At 37.7% G+C, this 18,713-nt stretch overlaps 1 protein-coding gene across 11 annotated transcripts in view; it reads left to right on the forward strand.

Annotated features, from left to right (window-relative positions):
• The first annotated feature begins 311 nt into the window (after nucleotides 1-311).
• TCF4 (transcription factor 4) overlaps nucleotides 312-18,713 on the forward strand; it is a 348,714-nt gene continuing 330,312 nt past the window's right edge. For 3 of the 11 annotated variants that reach the window (XM_032311427.1, XM_032311425.1, XM_032311428.1), the window contains exons 1-3: nucleotides 1,546-1,744; nucleotides 2,657-2,748; nucleotides 4,495-4,567. In XM_032311427.1, coding sequence (XP_032167318.1) covers nucleotides 2,677-2,748; nucleotides 4,495-4,567 — 145 coding nt within the window. In that variant the 5' untranslated portion in view covers nucleotides 1,546-1,744; nucleotides 2,657-2,676. Of the gene's footprint in view, nucleotides 463-1,149; nucleotides 1,287-1,545; nucleotides 1,745-2,656; nucleotides 2,749-3,815; nucleotides 3,833-4,494; nucleotides 4,568-18,713 lie in introns of those variants that run through there. The other 8 variants (XM_032311426.1, XM_032311436.1, XM_032311422.1 and 5 more) reach the window with 7 other exon arrangements.

Raw genomic sequence — 18,713 nt, forward strand, 5'->3', positions numbered from 1 at the left:
ATTATCAATGTGACTCCACGGGGGAGTCAATGGTGATGATGAGGAGGAGGAGGAGGATGATGATGATGAGACACCTCTAAACTTGGAACAAGTTTAAGACTTTATAAGAGGAGAAGAAAAAAAACCCACCAACAAGATTTGTTTGAGGAAAAATTCTAACTATCCTGTATTGATTTTTTTTTTTTATAAACAATAAGAAAAAGTTGTTGGATTTTTTTTTTTAATGATTTCTTTTTTGGGGGAGGGAATTTTGTTGCAGTTTTATGGTGGAAAATGCAAAAACCAGAGCCAGGTGCATAATCTTGTATTCTGTGGATATCCCTGGAGCAGAACTGAGTACCAGTTAAAATACTTTTTTGGGGGATACACATGTGAGATACTAAGTACTTGCAGAAGATTTTTGTCTTTCTTTTTAAAGTCACTTTCCTTGGAATATTGTGAGCATATTTGTGGCCATTTAAGGTAACGTTACAATTTGCTGTCAGAGTAAACTGTTTGTAATTGAATTTAATTTTTAAAATGTCGATCCCAATGTTTTATTAAAACAAAAGGAACAATCTATTAAATAATTGCCAATGGGAAAAAGTGTGTGCATGCATTTTGTGTATGTACTTGCACATCTAGCAATTACAGGGTTTCTAGAATGTGTATTTTAACACACGTTAAAATAGCGTATGTTGCATATACTGGTTAAAGCACGGTTGTTATTATGAAACGATAGAATTATGAAGCTTAATTTTAATCCTAAAAAGTGATGTGAAAAAGTATGTTTTAAGAGCATGCAAGGCCTGCAATGGTAAATGTTGAATTCAAAACTTATAGTGCTGGCGAACGGGGACTTAGCGTGGCTAGGAACTCAAGTGTAAAAACAAAACAACATCCACCCTCAAAAATTGCCTTTTTTTTTTTTTTTGGCGAAGTTTGCAGCTATACTAATCTGTGACTTAAAAGGGAGGGGAAAGAAAGTATGCAATTTAGGTTTCGCCCCCAGTGCAAAACTACCGAAATGAAAATCTCCCCAGCAAAATGTGGTTTGGTTTATATATGGAAAAGAAAAATATTGTTCCTCTTGGCAAAGTCTTTTTGCATCACGTGTATTTGCAGCCTAGTATAAACTTGCTTTGCTGTGTGTGGATGTGTGAGTGAGAGGGAACGAGAGTCAGAGAAAGAAAGAAGTGAGGGGATGTAAACTCGAATAAATTTCAAAGTGCCTCCGATGGATGAAACGAGCAAAAACTGAACTGTTCAGGCTTCAGATTGTAACTGACGATCTGAGGGAAAATGAGGTGCTCGACGAATTTTCGTTTGTATTTTTTTGCGAGGCGGGGGAGGTGTTGAGATTTTTTTGGGGTGTGTGTGTGTGTGTATGTGTGTGTGTGTGTGTGTGTGTGTGTGTGTGTGCATCCCAGCCAGCCCGACCCGAGTGAGCCGCGTCTCGCCGCCGGAGCCCCCCCACCCATTTCTTTGCTGAACTTGCAATTCCGTGCGCCTCGGCGTGTTTCCCCCTCCCCCCTTCCCTCGTCCCCTCCCCTCCCCGGAGAAGAGAGTTGGTGTTAAGAGTCAGGGATCTTGGCTGTGTGTCTGCGGATCTGTAGTGGCGGCGGCGGCGGCGGCGGCGGCGGGGAAGGAGCAGGAGCGGGCGCGGGCGCAGGAGGAGGAGGTGGTGGTGGTGGAGGCAGTGGTTAGACATGAACGCCGCCTCGGCGCCGGCGGTGCACGGAGAGCCCCTTCTCGCGCGCGGGCGGTAGGTACCGGCGCCGGCGGGGCTCGGCGGGCAGAAGCGCCGGGCGGCGCGGGGCTGGGGCTCGGCGGCTCCGCACGCGGCTCCGCGCTTCCCGAGCGGCGGGCTCCTGGCTCCCGGCGCTCCCAGAAGAGACACCCCTTCCCCTCCCGCGCCTCTTCCCTCCTCCTCATCTCTACCCCCCCGCCCCCCCTCCCCAGCAATGCCACTTGGAGGGACCGATGACTTTGCCAAGGGCCTGACTTTAATTTTTACAACCCTTTCTTTCACAAATTAGGGTGCTGGACAATTACAGGACCCGACCCTCCACTTTGCTCCCCCCCTTTCGCCGACCCTGTCACCCCTCCCCCTTTGGACGTGTTTTCACTCCAGAGACGCTCATCTTTAATTTCTTTATAGCTACTTTGAAATGCAGAGGGGAGTGGTGTGTGTGAGTGTGTGTGCGTGTGTGTGAGTGTGTGAATGTGTGTGAGGGGGGGTGGGGTGGAGGGTGGGGGGAAAGTTGAGACCGGATCGTTCTGAGTAGTTTCTCTTTTCTCTGTGATCCATTCATTTCTCGCTCTACCTCCTGTTGCATAAAATGATGCGCTGAAGAGCGGCTTTTTTTTTTTTTTTTCCCTTCCCGGATTTGGTTTTATAGTGGATGTTACCAGTTTTGATCGTCTCTTTGGAAATACAATATCAATATCGCTTTTTTTTTTTTTTTTTTTTGCTATTGCTGCCTATTCCATCTTAAAAAAAAAACAACAAACAAAACAAAACCAACAAACTCTCCCATCCCTCCCTCCTTTCCACCTTAATCCCGCCCGCCCCCACATCCCCACCCCCAACCCCCCCAGTCTCCAAAAATCCGATTGTGTTTTCTCCAAGGATTGGGACTGGATTTTCTGATTGCGGTTATTTCCATGTTTCTAGGTTTGTGTGATTTTGCTAAAATGCATCACCAACAGCGAATGGCTGCCTTAGGGACGGACAAAGAGCTGAGTGATTTACTGGATTTCAGTGCGGTAAGAAAGAACGGTGGAAACTAACAACAGCTGTGAAAAACAAAACAAAACAAAACAAAAAAACCCAAACACTTCAGCTAGAAACCAATAGTAGTCTAAAGGACAGGAATAATTTTTAATTGGCTGAATCCTTGGCAAACACGAAGGTCTTTTTGATAAGTTTGATAACTACAATTTTTGGGTGTGATGGACGATTCAGGCTTTTTTTTTTTCCCCCCCAGAGTGTAATTACTTGCCTTGAATTCCCTACCCACCGGACCTCCAAAATAATGGAATCTCACCCCAAATGAAAGGACAAACAGACAACCCTAAAACCTGGCTTTATCTGAACATGAGAGTACTCATACTACTTTGCATACTACTTGTTTTGTTTTATTTTATTTTTTTTTCTGGAAACGGAGAAGAGAAAATAGGAGACCCAGTTGTCTCTTAAAGTTTTAAATTGATGCTTTGGGTTCGTAGGACCTGTAGTCCTCTTAGTTGCGTCTTTTCCTAGGATTCTGAAAACTCGTGTATGTGTACCGAGCATCATACACTCCTTAGACTCCTTTAGACTGTTTTGGTAAATTTCGCAGTCGTGATATCAGCACGAAGCCAAACTTACACACTTGTGGAGTTTTACGGCTGTAGTTGGTCCCTCTCCATCCCTTTGCTTCCCTTTCCCAAACCAAGTCCCAGACCTGTCAGGGGAATTCATTCATTTTTAATGCCAGATGAGTTTGGTGTAAGATGCATTTGCAAAGCAAAATAAAAAGAATCCACAAAACACACAAATAAAATCCAAACCGCCTTCTAAGTGGGGCTCTTTCATGTTGCTGCTGCTGCTGCCGCTGCTGCTGCTGCCGCTGCCGCTGCTGCCGCTGCCGCTGCTGCTGCTGCTGCTGCTGCCGCCGCCGCCGCCGCCGCCGCCGCCTCCGCTGCTGCCACTGCTGCCGCTGTTGCTCTTCTGGACCTTCTTCTGGAGAAATGGCTTTCGGAAGTTTTGCCAGGAAATGTAGCCCTAGGCAGCTTTGTAGCCCCCTTTCTGCTTGCTGCACTTTCTCCATTCGTTCCTTTGCTTTTTGCAGGCTCTGACTCAGGGAAGGTGCGCATTATCCACTAGATACGTCGAAGAAGAGGGAAACCAATTAGGGTCGAAATAAATGCTGGAGAGAGAGAGTGAGAGGGAGAGAGAGAGAGAGAGAGAGTGAGAGAGAGTGAGAGAGAGTGAGAGAGAGAGAGAGAGAGAGTCTTGCTACAAATTGCTCTCATGTTAGAGACGAAATGAGAATTTAGTGCAGGTGGCACTTTTATATTTATTTGGGTTCACATATGACAGGCAAATCCTATACGGGATGGAAATGGACATTGCCACGTTTATGGCCAAGGTTTTCAATATAAAACAAACAACTTTGTTCTTCTCCTTTGTAAAACTAGTGTTTTCTAGAGAGGCCGCTGCCCTCCAACTTGAATCTTGATAACATTATGGGGACTGTGTTTGTTTAAAGTGTAGCAGTATTGCCTAGTGCTGGCAATCTAATGAATCTGAGGAAAAAGGAACAGGACAGAGTGGTAAAGGGGTTGGGGGGGGGAGGTGACTGGTAATGTTAAGCTTGTTTTGGTTTTAAGTTGGATGGTGATGTATTTTACTAAAATGAACCTTTAGCCTAAACTCTTAAGCTATTTGGTGAGTGTGAAAGATCTTTGACAAACTCTAAAGGCACAAATGTCTTCTTTTTGACAGTAATATTTCTTTGTTTCTTTTAGATGTTTTCACCTCCTGTGAGCAGTGGGAAAAATGGACCAACTTCTTTGGCGAGTGGACATTTTACTGGCTCAAGTATGTAAATTCTTTTCTTAGCGTGTAGTTCAATGTTCTTAGCTGTTTATTCACTCTGTATATTTTTGGCTCTGTTGAAGTATTCTGAAAAAGTCATTGAAATTTTAGCCTGTAATGATACGGTTATTTCATTATCCATCAGTAGTATAGCTTACACAAAATGTTATCTTTTGCAAAATTAAAATTAGGGCTTTTTTTTTTTTTAATCAATCAAGGAAACTGTCTCAGAATTCCATTACTTAATTTAAAAGCAATTTTCTAATACAGTTGTAATCAGACATGTGAAGATAAGGCCAGTGTTGACATGGGGAAAATGAATTTATTTCCCTATTTGAAAATAGAGGGGAAAAACTAACTTTCAAAAAAAGGGAAAATCCCTTGTAAATAATATTAATTATTAGGTACTATGTATAATTAACCCTTTTAAAGAAGTGAGCACTTAATTTTGCAGATGAATCCTGCATAGTAAACCCTAGCTGTAAATAGAGAGCCTCTTGCTCTCTGAGAGCAAAATATGAATTCATTTATCTTTAAAATATTCTTTTTGGTGCTTTAGCTATTTTTTCCTCTAAGCATTTCCTTGTGCAGTGAATTTTTACTCTATTTAAAGTTGCAAATATGGAAGGACTTTTACATTTTATAAATGAAAGGTCTTTGGGTGATGCTTTAAGAAGATGTTAGCGTTATTCACAAAGGAATCTGTGTGCGCAATGATTATCTGGCATCTAAGGAGGAGTTTTAATAGGGGACTCCCTGAAGGTCTCTTATTAAAGTGAAAACTGAAAATATCATATTTATTTAAAAAAAATTTTTTTTTTTGGTCCAGTGAATTTCATATAGGAAGGAAGCATACATGGTTGCCTGCTATCCTTTAGGTTTAAGCTTAGATCCATTTACACTTTTTAAGCAGCTGTAGTATTTTAGGAGTTCTGGCAGTGGTAATAACAGTACATTAGACTGAGTACCACTCTTAAGTCAGACTGGTAAATGTTGACGTCTTTTAGCTGTGAGATGCCAGTGGAATTTTCTGTTAACTGTTGAATTTAATTTCACATCTCTTAATTTTCATTTGATGCTCTGGCAATGACAGAAATCTGTTGATCTTTGTGATATGTATAATTGGTATGCTTCTATAAAATCAATGGCTTTTAAAAGTTGCTCATTTCTGAATAAGTTACTTCTCTTTCTTCTGGCTCCCATAAGACTAAGTTATAACTCCATAATTTGATTTATAATGTTAGAGACTATAAGATGCCTCCTATAAATCTATTTTATCTTTTAAATTTTGGGGTCCACTTTGGTTAAAAGTACTATTGACCATATCTTTGTGTTTTGCTGCCTTGGACCCTGTTATATTTTCCATTAAGGGACTTCACATCTTTTGTTGTCTTGGTATTATGCCTTCCAAACTTTGGTATTATATTCTCTACGTAACTTTGAAGTACAGATCAGTATAATATCTCTTGTAGACAAATTAATTTTTCATGTTAGACAGTATCAAAACAGTAACTAACTTTATCTCTGACAGTAATTTTCTTTATGATTTTACTTAAGAAAATGTGTATTCAGTTTAAATCTAAAAGTAGATTATGTCAGAAAGGCCCAGAGATAGACTGCTTTCAAAGTGCAAAAAACTCTTTTGCACTGTGTAAAACTGATACATTTGGAATAACTTAAGTGTATCAGCTTAGGTATGGTTTAATAAAGTAAAGTAATTTAGGAGCATGAAATTGTGTTGCATTTAAAAAGACAACTGTGCATCTGGTCCCTTTTTTGTGTTCACATTTAAATACAGCCTTTGCTATGATGTTTAAATGTTTACAGAGAGTACAGGCTTGATAAGTATGAATATGTATTAATGCATTTTAGTAAGTGATTATATATTGAACTTACACAGTTCTTAAGACAAATATATCTATCTATCTATACACACAAACACACAAGTACACACACACATGCATAATCCTAGAAGAGACTTTATCCTTAGTAAGACATGTTATGATATTTCTAATGAGGATGCTGCGATTATTTTAAGGTGCTGAGCACTAAGTTACAGTGCACCACAGTTGGCAGTTTTCAGGCCCAAATGTTTACTTGTAAAGGTAAAAAAGTGCAGTGGCTATTTTGTTCTGGCAGCTGGATTGAAAATGCAGGGTATTCATCCACTGTGGTATGTTGGTGACTATAATATATGGAGTACAGATTGTAGTGTTGGTTTTTCTCATCTATTCAAGACATATTTGAACACAGAGCTATTAGTGAAAAAAATGGCTTATATTTCCACTCTACGACAAAGATAAATCTCTTTTTAGAATATCAAATAGAAAAATCAGTAAAACTGTACTTTGCTCTTTAACTGGAAGGATGAACTAGGAAACTTTGGACAGAGAAATAATTTTCTAAATTTGCTGCAGGTTAATATCCATTGTCTTGAGTGGCCTCAGATGTCCCTTTCATGGGTAGTTTTGAAACTTGGGTCTAAGAAAAAAAAGACCCAGACTGTAAGTAAACTGTTCATATTTGCAAAACCAGCCATATTTCTTCAAAGTGAGGCATGGTGATATTTCATGCATAAAGTTCCCAATAGCTTTTGAATCGATTAATATAGGATGCACCATTGTGGTTTGCAATGTGGGAATGAAAGTAAAGTGTGGCCATATTCCATTTAATCTTTCATTTCACAAACATGGTTTTCCCTACCACCTTAAGAAATGGTGAGGCTGCTAGGGAGAATGGAATGTAACCTGAGCTACAGCCTGACATTCCCAGGGAGCATTTTTCACATGAAAGGCTTTTGTCAACCCAGGAAAGGACCAGCAGTTTTTGTTTGATGTTTGCAGGTGTTCAGCAGAGAGCACTAAAACAATTCAGCCATGGTGGTTCAGAGCTTCCATGACCTTAACAGAATGAATTGATGGGCTCTGGAATTATTTTTAAGAAATAGTTATAACCTATATGGTAACTTACACAAAGGGATTTAATATCCGTTATATCATTGTTCTTAAAAACAAACTAAAAACATACACATGCCTGGATGATTGGAAAATTATTCTTGTTAAAAAGTAGGGTGGCAAAATCACCAAAAGGAAAAAAAAATGCACCTAGGGGCTATAATTCATTTATGAACAGGGGTTTTTATTTTCTGTTATAACAAAAATATAGTTTATTTGGTTACCTTTGAGTCTTTATGAGCAAAAGAGAAACATACTGGCTTTGGCATCTTTTTAAAAAGTAGTTTTCGAGTTGGGCCACTAAAATGATCTATACTCAAGAACAGCCCTTGTCACATCTGTTACATATATTTACAGTTCGTCTGTGATGGATATTACATCTTCCTCCTTAGTTTAAAAGTTGAGCTTTCCCCCCCATAACTGTTTAGTTTTACTTAGGTGTTCAGTGTTTGTCAAAGATTGCCAAATGAATGGGTGTTTGAACGATTAAGAGCAGCAGTCAAACTCACCACATCCTTGTTGTGGTCATTTGTGGAAGAGGAGAAACATTGTTTGATGTTCATACAGGTTAGTTAACCTCTGTGCACATAACACCAAAATGACACATCAATTTAGTAAATTCAGGGAGAAAACAATTGATCCAATGGGTGCTTTTCATATCACAGAGAAAATTCAAATGGTCAGCATCCTGAATTTCTATCCGTAACAGTTTGAGTTCATGGTTATGGTGTGAAAAAAAAAATGTATCTCTCCTTAAAGGCATTTGTTGAAAGAATCATTTAACTGTGTGTTTGTGTGTGTGTGTGTGTGTGTGTGTGTGTGTTTGTGTGTGTATTTGTATGTATGCGTACGTTTTAAAACCGCCTTACAATTCACAATGGTGATAGGGCGTTTTTGTAAGGAGTGGAGTAATTTAGTAGATTTAACAATAAGTAAAGTGGCACTAAACCCATTATACTAGAATCATAGAATTTGGGGGATAGCAACCCCTTACGAGTAGACAGCCCAGTGCCTTCCTTGTGCAGTCGAAGAAAGCTGAGGTTCCCACCTGTGCCTTTATTTGCTATTCTAAAACACAAGTTTTGATCTGCTGATTCTCTCTGGCCCTGCACATCCTTTAAGGGAATAACTCTGGCTCCACTACTCTGTTTTTCTATAATCTGTGTTGCTTAATAGGGGTATAGGGTGTGTGTGTGCTGCTACTGCTTCTGCATGTGCCCTTTGAATGCTTTTTAAGGTTTAGAACTGTATTTTGGATTATTGATCAATCTCTTTCACGTGACCTCCCCTGTGATTATGTGCAAGATACCAAATTGAATAATAAGGTTTGGGTGGGCATGACACTGACAAAATTTAAGTGCTTCTTAATATGTGAAGTGGCGTATTGTGCACCTTATGTTTATTGGATCTTTTGAGTCCTCACAAGAGCCATGAGGTGCAAGGATTGCCATGCTCAGTTCATAGATGAGGAGACTGAGATTCAGAGATGTTCAATGACATGCTCTCAAGGCAGCCAGTGATAAATCAATTGTAAACCCAGCTCTGCTTAACTCAGTGTCCTTTTTACACATACACACATAGCCTGATATAGATTATTTTTCAAGATTATGTAGACATGAGAATATATTATTGAGGCTTGGCATGTAATATTATTCCTGATCTTTAGAGTAGATAAGCACTTTTAAAAAACATATTTGAGATAATGGTATAAACCGTGATATTTTTCCTGCCTTAGTATCCAGATAAGCTGGCTTTCTAATTTATGTTGGATTGCATTGTAATTTAGTCTATTATTATTATTATTATGAGGAGAATATAGGAGATCTTTCAAAAGTTGTGCTTTCCTTCTGTTGTGGATAGACAGTCTGCATGGGTGCCCATGAAAATACTTTGTTTTCACTTATTTTTGTGTACCTCATCAAACCAAAAGTTGAGGTAATCGAGCCTGCTCTGTTAATATCTAAAAAATAAAGATTTACTATTTTTAAGTGTAAAAAAAAGTTTTGCAGTTCATTGTTAGATCTTTGAAACTTAATATTCAAGAACAATAATCCTGAACTCCATCTGCATCACTAAAATAAGCAGTTTGGAAGTTTTGATGTGTCTATTACCAGACATGTGCTTAAAATGTTACGTTTTCTAAATTCAGAAGGAAGAAGCAGTACTCTATTTGACACTGACTTAAGTAAATAAAATGCATTAAACAAGCGTGGGGATCCAAGATCTGTTGAGACAGAAATGCTTAACATTTTTGACAGCATCAGCAAATTATCTTTACCCTACTATTGTAATGAGAAAATCACTTAAATAACAGATGAACAGCTAAGTCACATAAACATATATAATAGAACTATGTAATGAAAGTTTATGCTGTTAATTGCTCGAATCTGTCTTAAATGCTTAGAATCATGGAGCAGTAAAGACTGTCATATAAACAGTTTTGTTTTGAGCTTAAAATTATTCCTTTTTGCTTTCATCTGCTATGATAAACAAAGTAATTTTGTAAGCTTTACAGATCAAACATTTACTCCTAATGGTAAACTACATTTTATATTGGAAGTTTGCAACCTCGTCCAAGGCATAGAGTTGAGTCCTGGTGGCCCCAGGCCTGTGATTTTCAACGTTTAGTATTATGATGCTATTTAGATCTGTTCCCATAAGCCAAGATAACAGATCTCAAGTTGCCTAATAAGGAACATGGTGTGTTTTGAAATGTTCTTCAGTTTACAAGTCTTGAACCAAAATGTTCTTGGCCAAACCTTTAGAATATAAATCTATATGTTGAGTAAGTCAGATCTCGCCCAGATAGAGCATCAAACTGAAGCTAGGTAGGAACAGAAAACAAATCCCCCTTTCCTTATTTTTTCATTTTATGAGCTATATTTTATGACCAGGTGTTAGTCCAAGTTAATTAGATAGCACTAAGTATTAGAGAAAGTATAGCATATCATAGGGTTGTGTTCTTTTAAAAGGTTATTTATATCAATGGTTTCTTATTACTCTGAATGAAATTTTCAAAGTTGACCACCACCTTTATAAGCTTACACTTGGGAGCCCATTTAGACTCAATGGTGAGTTTGCACATGGTTTTAGGTTGATATATATATATATATATATATATATATATTTTTAAAGATTTTATTTATTTATTTGACAGACAGAGACCACAAGTAGGCAGAGAGGCAGGCAGAGAGAGATGGGGAAGCAGGCTCCCAGCTGAGCAGAGAGCCTGATGCAGGGCTCTATCCCAGGACCCTGGGATCATGACCTGAGCCAAAGGCAGAGGCTTTAACCCACTGAGCCACTCAGGCTCCCTTAGGTTGATATTTTTGAACCACATGCCTCCCAGTGCTTATGAGAGAGACTATTGAGAGGTACTCATCTAATCTTTAGAGAAGATTGGTTGACTCTCTGTTATAAGCAATATATGTATCTTTTATTTAGTGTCTGACTTGTTGGAGTAGCAAAAGTGTTGAAAAAAGGTTGTCATGTTTGCTTTCATTTCCAAAATAAATAAAGGCCTAGTTAATCAGCATATCAAATACCCAGGTGTGTTTAAAATCAGTTTATATGGATGAATTTCAGGACCGTAAGAAAGTATTTTATTTAAAGGTGCAGCCACAAGATTGTTCAAATGGATGCTTTTGTACTTTTGTGTGACAATTAACATTTAATGAATGACTTTCTAGACTGCCATTGGTGGTAATTACTATATGTAGTTTATTAACTGCGATCCATTGTTGGATGTGCCTGTATTGATTTGTTTTGCAAACAACTCTTCACATGTTCAGCAGTATTTGTACGTTACTTTTTAGGGAACCTGTTTCATTTGCTGATTGCCTCTAAAAATTTTAGCTTACAAATCCTCATGTGCTAAAATGCCTCTTAGATCAGAGTCATTTTAATGGAATTAAAAATTCATCAACTTTTCAGCTATAAAATTTTTGCATTTAGATCCTCAGGGAATCGCAAAGGAACTACACAATATTGATTTTAAAATAACTAATTTATAGAAATTTAGATTTATAAGAGACTTTAGAGATGCTCTGTTATTTTTTAGGTGAAGAGCCAAGGCTTGGGAGGAGTAAGTGTCTTTTGCCCAAATCTTACAGTTGGTTATTGGCTATAATGGGGCAGAAATACAGATGTCCTGACCCGCTGGTCAGGGACCCCTTGCTGCTTTTAATTAAAGTTTGGACTCAATCAGTTGGTACCAACTGTATGTTTCTTAAGAAGAGGAAAACGTGTATAATCTTCCATTTCTGAAAAAATAATAAAAGTTTAGGTTATGGGAGATGGACATCATAATCCAGCTCACTTGTCATCATGTGTTCCAATTTGGCTAAGGCAGTTGACGAATAACTGTTAAAATGTATTGTGTTATTAAAAATAACAAAGTAAGACCCATGATTAAATATCAGGACTGTAATTTAATCTCGGGGGTTCTGGTGCTGTTCATAAACCATTTGGCTTTTTTCTGTAACAGATGACGTCAAAATACAGCTTGATTGAATTATGACCCTGGGTTCCAGGAGCACCTGCTTATGCCTCCTTACTTCACGGCATGTCAGCATTTCCATTACAAACTTTTTTTTCTCTCTGACATTTTTAATTTTAAATAGTTAAACTTTGACTGATGTTTGGCATATAAACTTTCAGCCCCCCGGGAAAAGACTATTTTCCCAATAAAACAGAGAAGGTGGTGACAAAACCCCATTAGAGAATGCCGTTTAGAATGCTCTTCCTTGCTTTAATCTTCCATTAATTTAAACATTCCCCTTTGAGGTACTTAGCTGAATTGCAGAGCATCCAAATGGAAGGTTTTTAATTTCAAATTTCCCAAGCCAAGACTTAAATACAAGATATTTAAGGTCTGTTAAACTAGGAAAAGACCTAGCTTATAGAAAAGAGGATATTGAAATAACAGCTCTGGACACTACAGTTTCATTCTCTGTGAAATGCTGAGGAACAAGACATGAAAACATGCAAGTTGGTGTACCTTGTCAGTGATGACTTTTATATCTACTTATGATGAGTAAAAATGGATAATGTATAGTTTCGAAAGGTATATTTATTCCTCTCACTATCTGGAGACTTGTAGCATACATAGCTTCTGTTTTACCCCCTCAGGTTTTAATGTGTTGGCCATAGAGATAGAATGTTGTTTCCATCTAGCTACTTACCTTCCTATCATAATTCTTGTTGATGGTTCACCTAGTAGATATTTGTAGTACCTGTTACGCTCAAACCCTTGTGTTAGTAATTATAAGATAGAAGGGACTTTAGGGAGATAGGTCCTGCCCTGAGAGGGCATAGATTCTGACAGGAAAGGCTAGAAAACCACATATGAAATTAATAATCAGTGTCCAAAAGACGAATGCCATTTATGTTGTGGGAGTTTAGACAAATAGAAATTATTTCTTTTGGAGGAAAGTAAATAATGAAGGCTTCATGGACAGATCAACTCCGATCCTTAAAGGAGAGGAGAAGCATTTTGATGGATGGGGGCATTGGGACTGAGCATTTTGTGTCAAGGTCCCCTGTGAAGCAGACACAGAGGAAGGCTATTGCAAAAGATGATTACAGATATCTCGAGAAAGAGAGACAGAGAGACTCCTCACCTCTGCTGTGGAGTCAGCTCTGGTCTGGACACCTGCAAGGAATTCTACACGCAGTGTCCCTATTTTGGAAACCTTTTTTTTTTTTTCCCCCTTTCCTGATTTTAGGATTTCTACAGGGGCATTAATGATTATAATCTAGTTTCTTCCAAAAGTATGTGTTCTAATGGCAGTATCAGGATGGAAATCATACTTTTTATGTTTGCAGGTCCAGACTCTTCCTATTATATCATTCAGCAATGAAAAGTTTCTTGAGCCAAAATGATAGCTACCGTGGAGAAAATTATTTATTTAACTGGATTCTGGAAATCTAGATTCTTTTGCAGTGTTTGCTGCTAAGTAGCTGCTTCATTTTGACAAAGCGATTGAACCTTAACGCATACATCTTAAAGCTGAAAAAATACTTTGAAACTTTCCAGTGAAACTTAGTAAGGGTTTTTTACCATACTTAACAATATTTTCAGATTGCAAGAATTCATCATTATAATTTTATTATTACCACTATCATCACCACCACCTGAACCACCTCTTTTGGTTCAAAAGCTAGCAGGGAAATGTGATAGTTATTATTGCCTTATTATACATTCAGAAATCCATTTAAAGGAGACATTCTCAAAGATACTGTGATCCTAGGCAAAACTTACACAGTTTTTGTAAAAAATGTTATGAAGTGGCCAGATATTCCTTTGGTTAAAATCTATTGTAATTATATCACAAATAGGAAAAAATATATAGAAATACCATCCTCTCCTTGAGTATTGATGATTTCAGATTGAAATGTCTTTTTCCTTGTGACATCTAAGTATTTCAGTGTGTAACACATGCTTTCAATTTCCACAAGAAGCCAAAAAATTCAAGTGGCTTAAGAAGAACTTATTAATGTATGATTGTATTTGCGACATTGTAGAATCAAAATTTTATAACAAAGAGAATATTCTAGATTCTTTTTTAAGGAATGTCAGTTATGAACCTATGTATCCCCAAAAGTTATCTTTCACTTTCAAAAATAAGGGATTCATAGTAAAACTATTTTGCAATGCTACAACTTTAAACTCAGAGAGGAAAAGTTTTGGTCATCAGATGACAATAATATTTCAAGATTGACTAAACAATTTCATACATAACCCAGTTTTGTAGTTTGGAAAGCAAAGACCAAGGAATATCAATTTCAGTCCTTGTTTGAATAATCATTCTTTGTTGTGTGCCTTCTTGAACATCATTGTCTACTAACTGGTATCCTAAACCATTGAATGTCTTTCTACTCTTGTGGGCACTGTGATTCTTCATCTGGTTACTGTTAGCCACAGGTTGATTTTCTTTTGACACCATATTTCCCCTGATTTTCCTAACCTCTTATTCAGTTTATCTCTCTAGTGTATGTAGAATTATTTCTCATACATGGGATATACATTTGCCCTGTCCCACTTTCATCCTTAGTAATTTTGGTAGCATTGGATAAGGTGAAAAGTAGTCTACAATTACTTTAACTAATTTGACTTAAAAAATTCCTGTACTGTTTATAAGGACTGATTGTTTAAAGAATTTTGAAGGCTTTGGAAAGTGAAAGGGATGAATGAATGTAATTTTTTTTTTCAGTGTGAATGTATTTCACTGGAATAACAATAGTATTATCAAGAATTCTTAGCTTTCATTTACTCATTCATTCATTAATTCAGTAGATGTTTTGGAGAACCAAGACAAATTACAGAGCTAGATACTGTGGTGATGGAAAGAAGAACAAATGTCAATGTTAGCATTGCAGTTAGAGCAAGCATGACTTTGTTGTTGCGAGGTGGAAGTTCTATACTGATTCAATAAGAAAGGACTTTAAAATAAGTGGTGTTGACATCCAGAATTAGACTTCTTGAAAAGAAACTTTAAAAAATAGCTAAGTGTAGACTTCACATTTCCAGCTGCAGCACAGGGACACTGGAATTTGTGTACATGTGTATTCTATGTGAGTATAAAGGAGAATGGATTCCAATGATTAGGGAAATTGGACTTGGGAGAGTATTGTTGTGAATATACTTTCAAATTTAATACCAGAGATTCTTTGGGAGGCAATGGTAATTATATTCCATTTGTCCTTTTTGAGCAGAAATGAGAGTTTTGGATTTAGAGGTAATGCTCATTTACTACAAGGACACTAGATATGCATGATTGTCTTTCTTATTTTCACGCTTGAATTTTTTAATATTTATTCTTACAATTTATGAGCAGTAAAGTTATTCATTTAGTTTTAAAATTAAATAATTATTTATTGAGCATCTACCATGTGTCAGATACCACGCTGAGTGCTGGGAATAAAATGGTGAGCGAGATAGATCTCTTCCTACATTGCCTAAATGTGGGAGACAGACATTCACTTGAATAATCAACCAAAGAAATATCAAGTTCTACATCTGAGTATTGGAAAAATATGCCGTGGAAATATTTGACCAGGCTGAGGGGTCGGGAGAAGCTCTCCTGAGGCTGACACACCCGATCTGAGGTCTGAGAGATGGAGGGGTTGTGAAGTGGCAAAGTTGGCGGGGTAGAGAGCTGATCATGGTGATTGGGCTGGGGACTAGAGCATGGTCTGAGTGAGGCTGGGGAGGAGTGTAGAGACCTGACCTTGTAAGGCTGAGCAATAGGGTGCCTTTGCAGTGTGCTGCCAGTCAGATTCGTGCCTGGAATACTCTGGCTGCAGCCCAGAACGCAGGTCTCAAGGGGAGTCAGTATGGGTGGCCCGAACCAGTTGTGAGGCTTCAGAAATACAGATGAGAGATGGGGCTGCGGGTCCTACAGCATAGGTGGTGCAGTCAGAGAATTGACTACAGACTTTCTTGGATATCTATTAACTTTAGCCCATTGGGGAGGGAACATTCATACTGGGCACTTGCTCTTTTTTGGTGAACCTTTTCATAACTTAATACTTGAAAATCTATTGTACCTTCTAAAAGGAACTGTGAGATCTATTTCAACTGCCCTGGGATATCCACTGCTTTTTTAGAACTGCTTTTTTTTTTTTACCCCCCAAGGCAAGTGGTAGATGGATTTCACAATTCTCTTGAGTGAGGGTACAGAGGTGGGAGTGGAAGAAGCGGGCAAGAGGGATTCTTCTTTCTTACTCAGTGGTCAACAGTAATTATGCACTGTTTAGGCTTCCTATAGCTTCTGTCTTTATTACTGGTCAACATTACGATGGCTTGGCTAAATCTGTGGAATTCCTTGAATGCCTGAAGTCAGGTATCAAATAGCATGTATACGAGGTATTGTTGAGTGCCTTTGCTGGTGACCATGACGAGGGGGCTTTGATTTATATGATAACTGTGTCTGAGATCAAAACACCATTATTTGATTGTATTTTGTCCGAGGTGACCCTTGGGGGGAAATCAACAGTTCTTTTTTGATTAGTAACAAAATGAAGTTTCCCGCTTTTACAAGTCCCAGGGAATCGTCCGCCTCCATTTTTCTAATGAAGACCTCCCTTTTTTACTCTGACCACCTCTTTCTCTGCCTCACATCCTCCATTTTTTTCAGTAATCTTACTGTTTGCTATTGGGAGTCACATGTCGGACCAGTATATTTCTTAGTCCATTTTAGTTAGGAAAAATACTGCCATCCTTTTGTTATATTTAATGTTCAAGTTAAAGATAAAAATAGCCTGTCCTTCCTTCCTGCCTTCCTTCCCATCTTTGCTTAAGGCCAGCTAGTTAAAGTATTCGGGTAATGCTCTGAGTATGGGTTGGATCCTGACTTCAGTGCCAGTTGGTAACCCTTGGCTCTGCAATCCAAGAGCTCTGTGTGTTCTTCCTCAGAAGGGTACTGAGAGGAGAGAGTCATGGATCCGTCTGCGCCAGGTGGATAACTCCTTAGAGCATGTGCCTTGCTGCTGATGAATTGGCAGGTAATGTTGATAGAAGTGGACAGCACTTACGTGTTGTTCCTGCCCCCTGGAGAATTCCTTCAGCATCTAGGCATGCATTAGCCATTCTCAGTTAAAAACTAAGATGGAATATAATTACTTAACTTTTGGGATGAGGAGATCACGCAGATTGCTTTAACAGTATCTGCAGTGCCTTATAATTTTTTTTTTTAATGATAGAATGTTATGGTTATCAACTCTATGCTTGAAATATTTCATAATTAAAAGCAAAGCAAAAATGTAACAAACCAAGTAAAAACTCTCATTCTCATTCACATTCCCTTCTGAGCACCATCCTCTTTCTTGCTCTCCTTCATAGCAAGAGTTTTTGTCAATTGCTGTCTACACTGGCTACTTCTAAACCCTTCCACCCATACCCGTTTTATTTTAAGTCTAATACCAATGAAATATTTCAAAACACACTCTATCTCATAATGCTTGATACCTTCAAAATAATGCATGTAGCATATATAAATTATGAAGTTTAGTGAATGAATGAAGACCTCTAGACCCATCGCTCAGTGTAAGAATCAGATCATTTGCCTCTCCTTGTGGGTTCCTTTCTTATCCACATCCTCTGGTCTTCCCTGACAGAGGTAAATATTCTCTTGGGTTTTTGTTTTGTTTTGTTTTGTTTTAAGTAGTTTTATGACATATATTTGCATTTCTGAATAATAAGTTTGGTTTTTACTTGATAGAGAAGTATAAAAATGGTAACATTCTTACACTGTCTTGTGTTACTTACTTTTTTCATTGGGTATTATGTATTTAAGATTTGTCCATGTTGTTAAATGTAGCATTAGTTCATTTCACTGCTGGTGAATATGCCTCAACTTACTTATGCACTTTCTTGTTCATGATTAAGTTAATGAACCTTTGGATTAATTGTCATTTTTTTTTGAACTACACAATTTCTTGAACATCTCTTGATAATGTCTTGATCATGTTTTTTGATATCTGTAGGGTAGATATCTGTGTTGTTGGGTTGTAGACTTATGCAAATGTTTAAAATGACAAGATAGTGCCAAATTGTTTTCCAAAGTTTGTTACCAATTTACACTCTTCCTAACTTAAAAGTTTATCACTATTGATACATATGATTGTCCATCTTTGGTGTTATCAAATGTCTTAAACATTATCAATCTAGTCAGTGTAAGATATAAAATGTATCTCACTGAGGTCTTAGAATTTGCATTTTCCTGAAAATTAATGAGGTTAAAATCTTATATGTATGTATTGTTTATTATTTGTGTTTGTTCTCCCCTGAAGTCTTACCCCACCCCCAATTTTTTTTATCGGGTTGTTTTTTTTCCTATTGATTTGTAGGTGTTCTTAATACATTTTTGCATATTAATTATTTCTCAGTCATACATGCTGCAAAGAGTTTCCCTTATGTTGTGACCTATATAGAAAGCCATAAAATTAATATATTCATTTTTTTCCCCTGTACCTTTTTCATGTTTTGTGTCATAGTAAGAAAGTTCATATCTACTCCAAGGTGATGATGATATGCCCTTATATGTTTCTTCTGAAAAGGCTTTCATGGTTTTGACTTTTGCCTTTAAGTTTTTAATATAGTTGGGGTTGATTTTATAGAGTGGGCAGCATGGACCCAATTCTATCATTTCCATAAATGTCTTGATAGCCATTTGTTATAGAATCATTTATCG

This window comes from Mustela erminea, chromosome 13 (assembly GCF_009829155.1).
Source record: "Mustela erminea isolate mMusErm1 chromosome 13, mMusErm1.Pri, whole genome shotgun sequence".
NCBI lineage: Eukaryota > Metazoa > Chordata > Mammalia > Carnivora > Mustelidae > Mustela > Mustela erminea.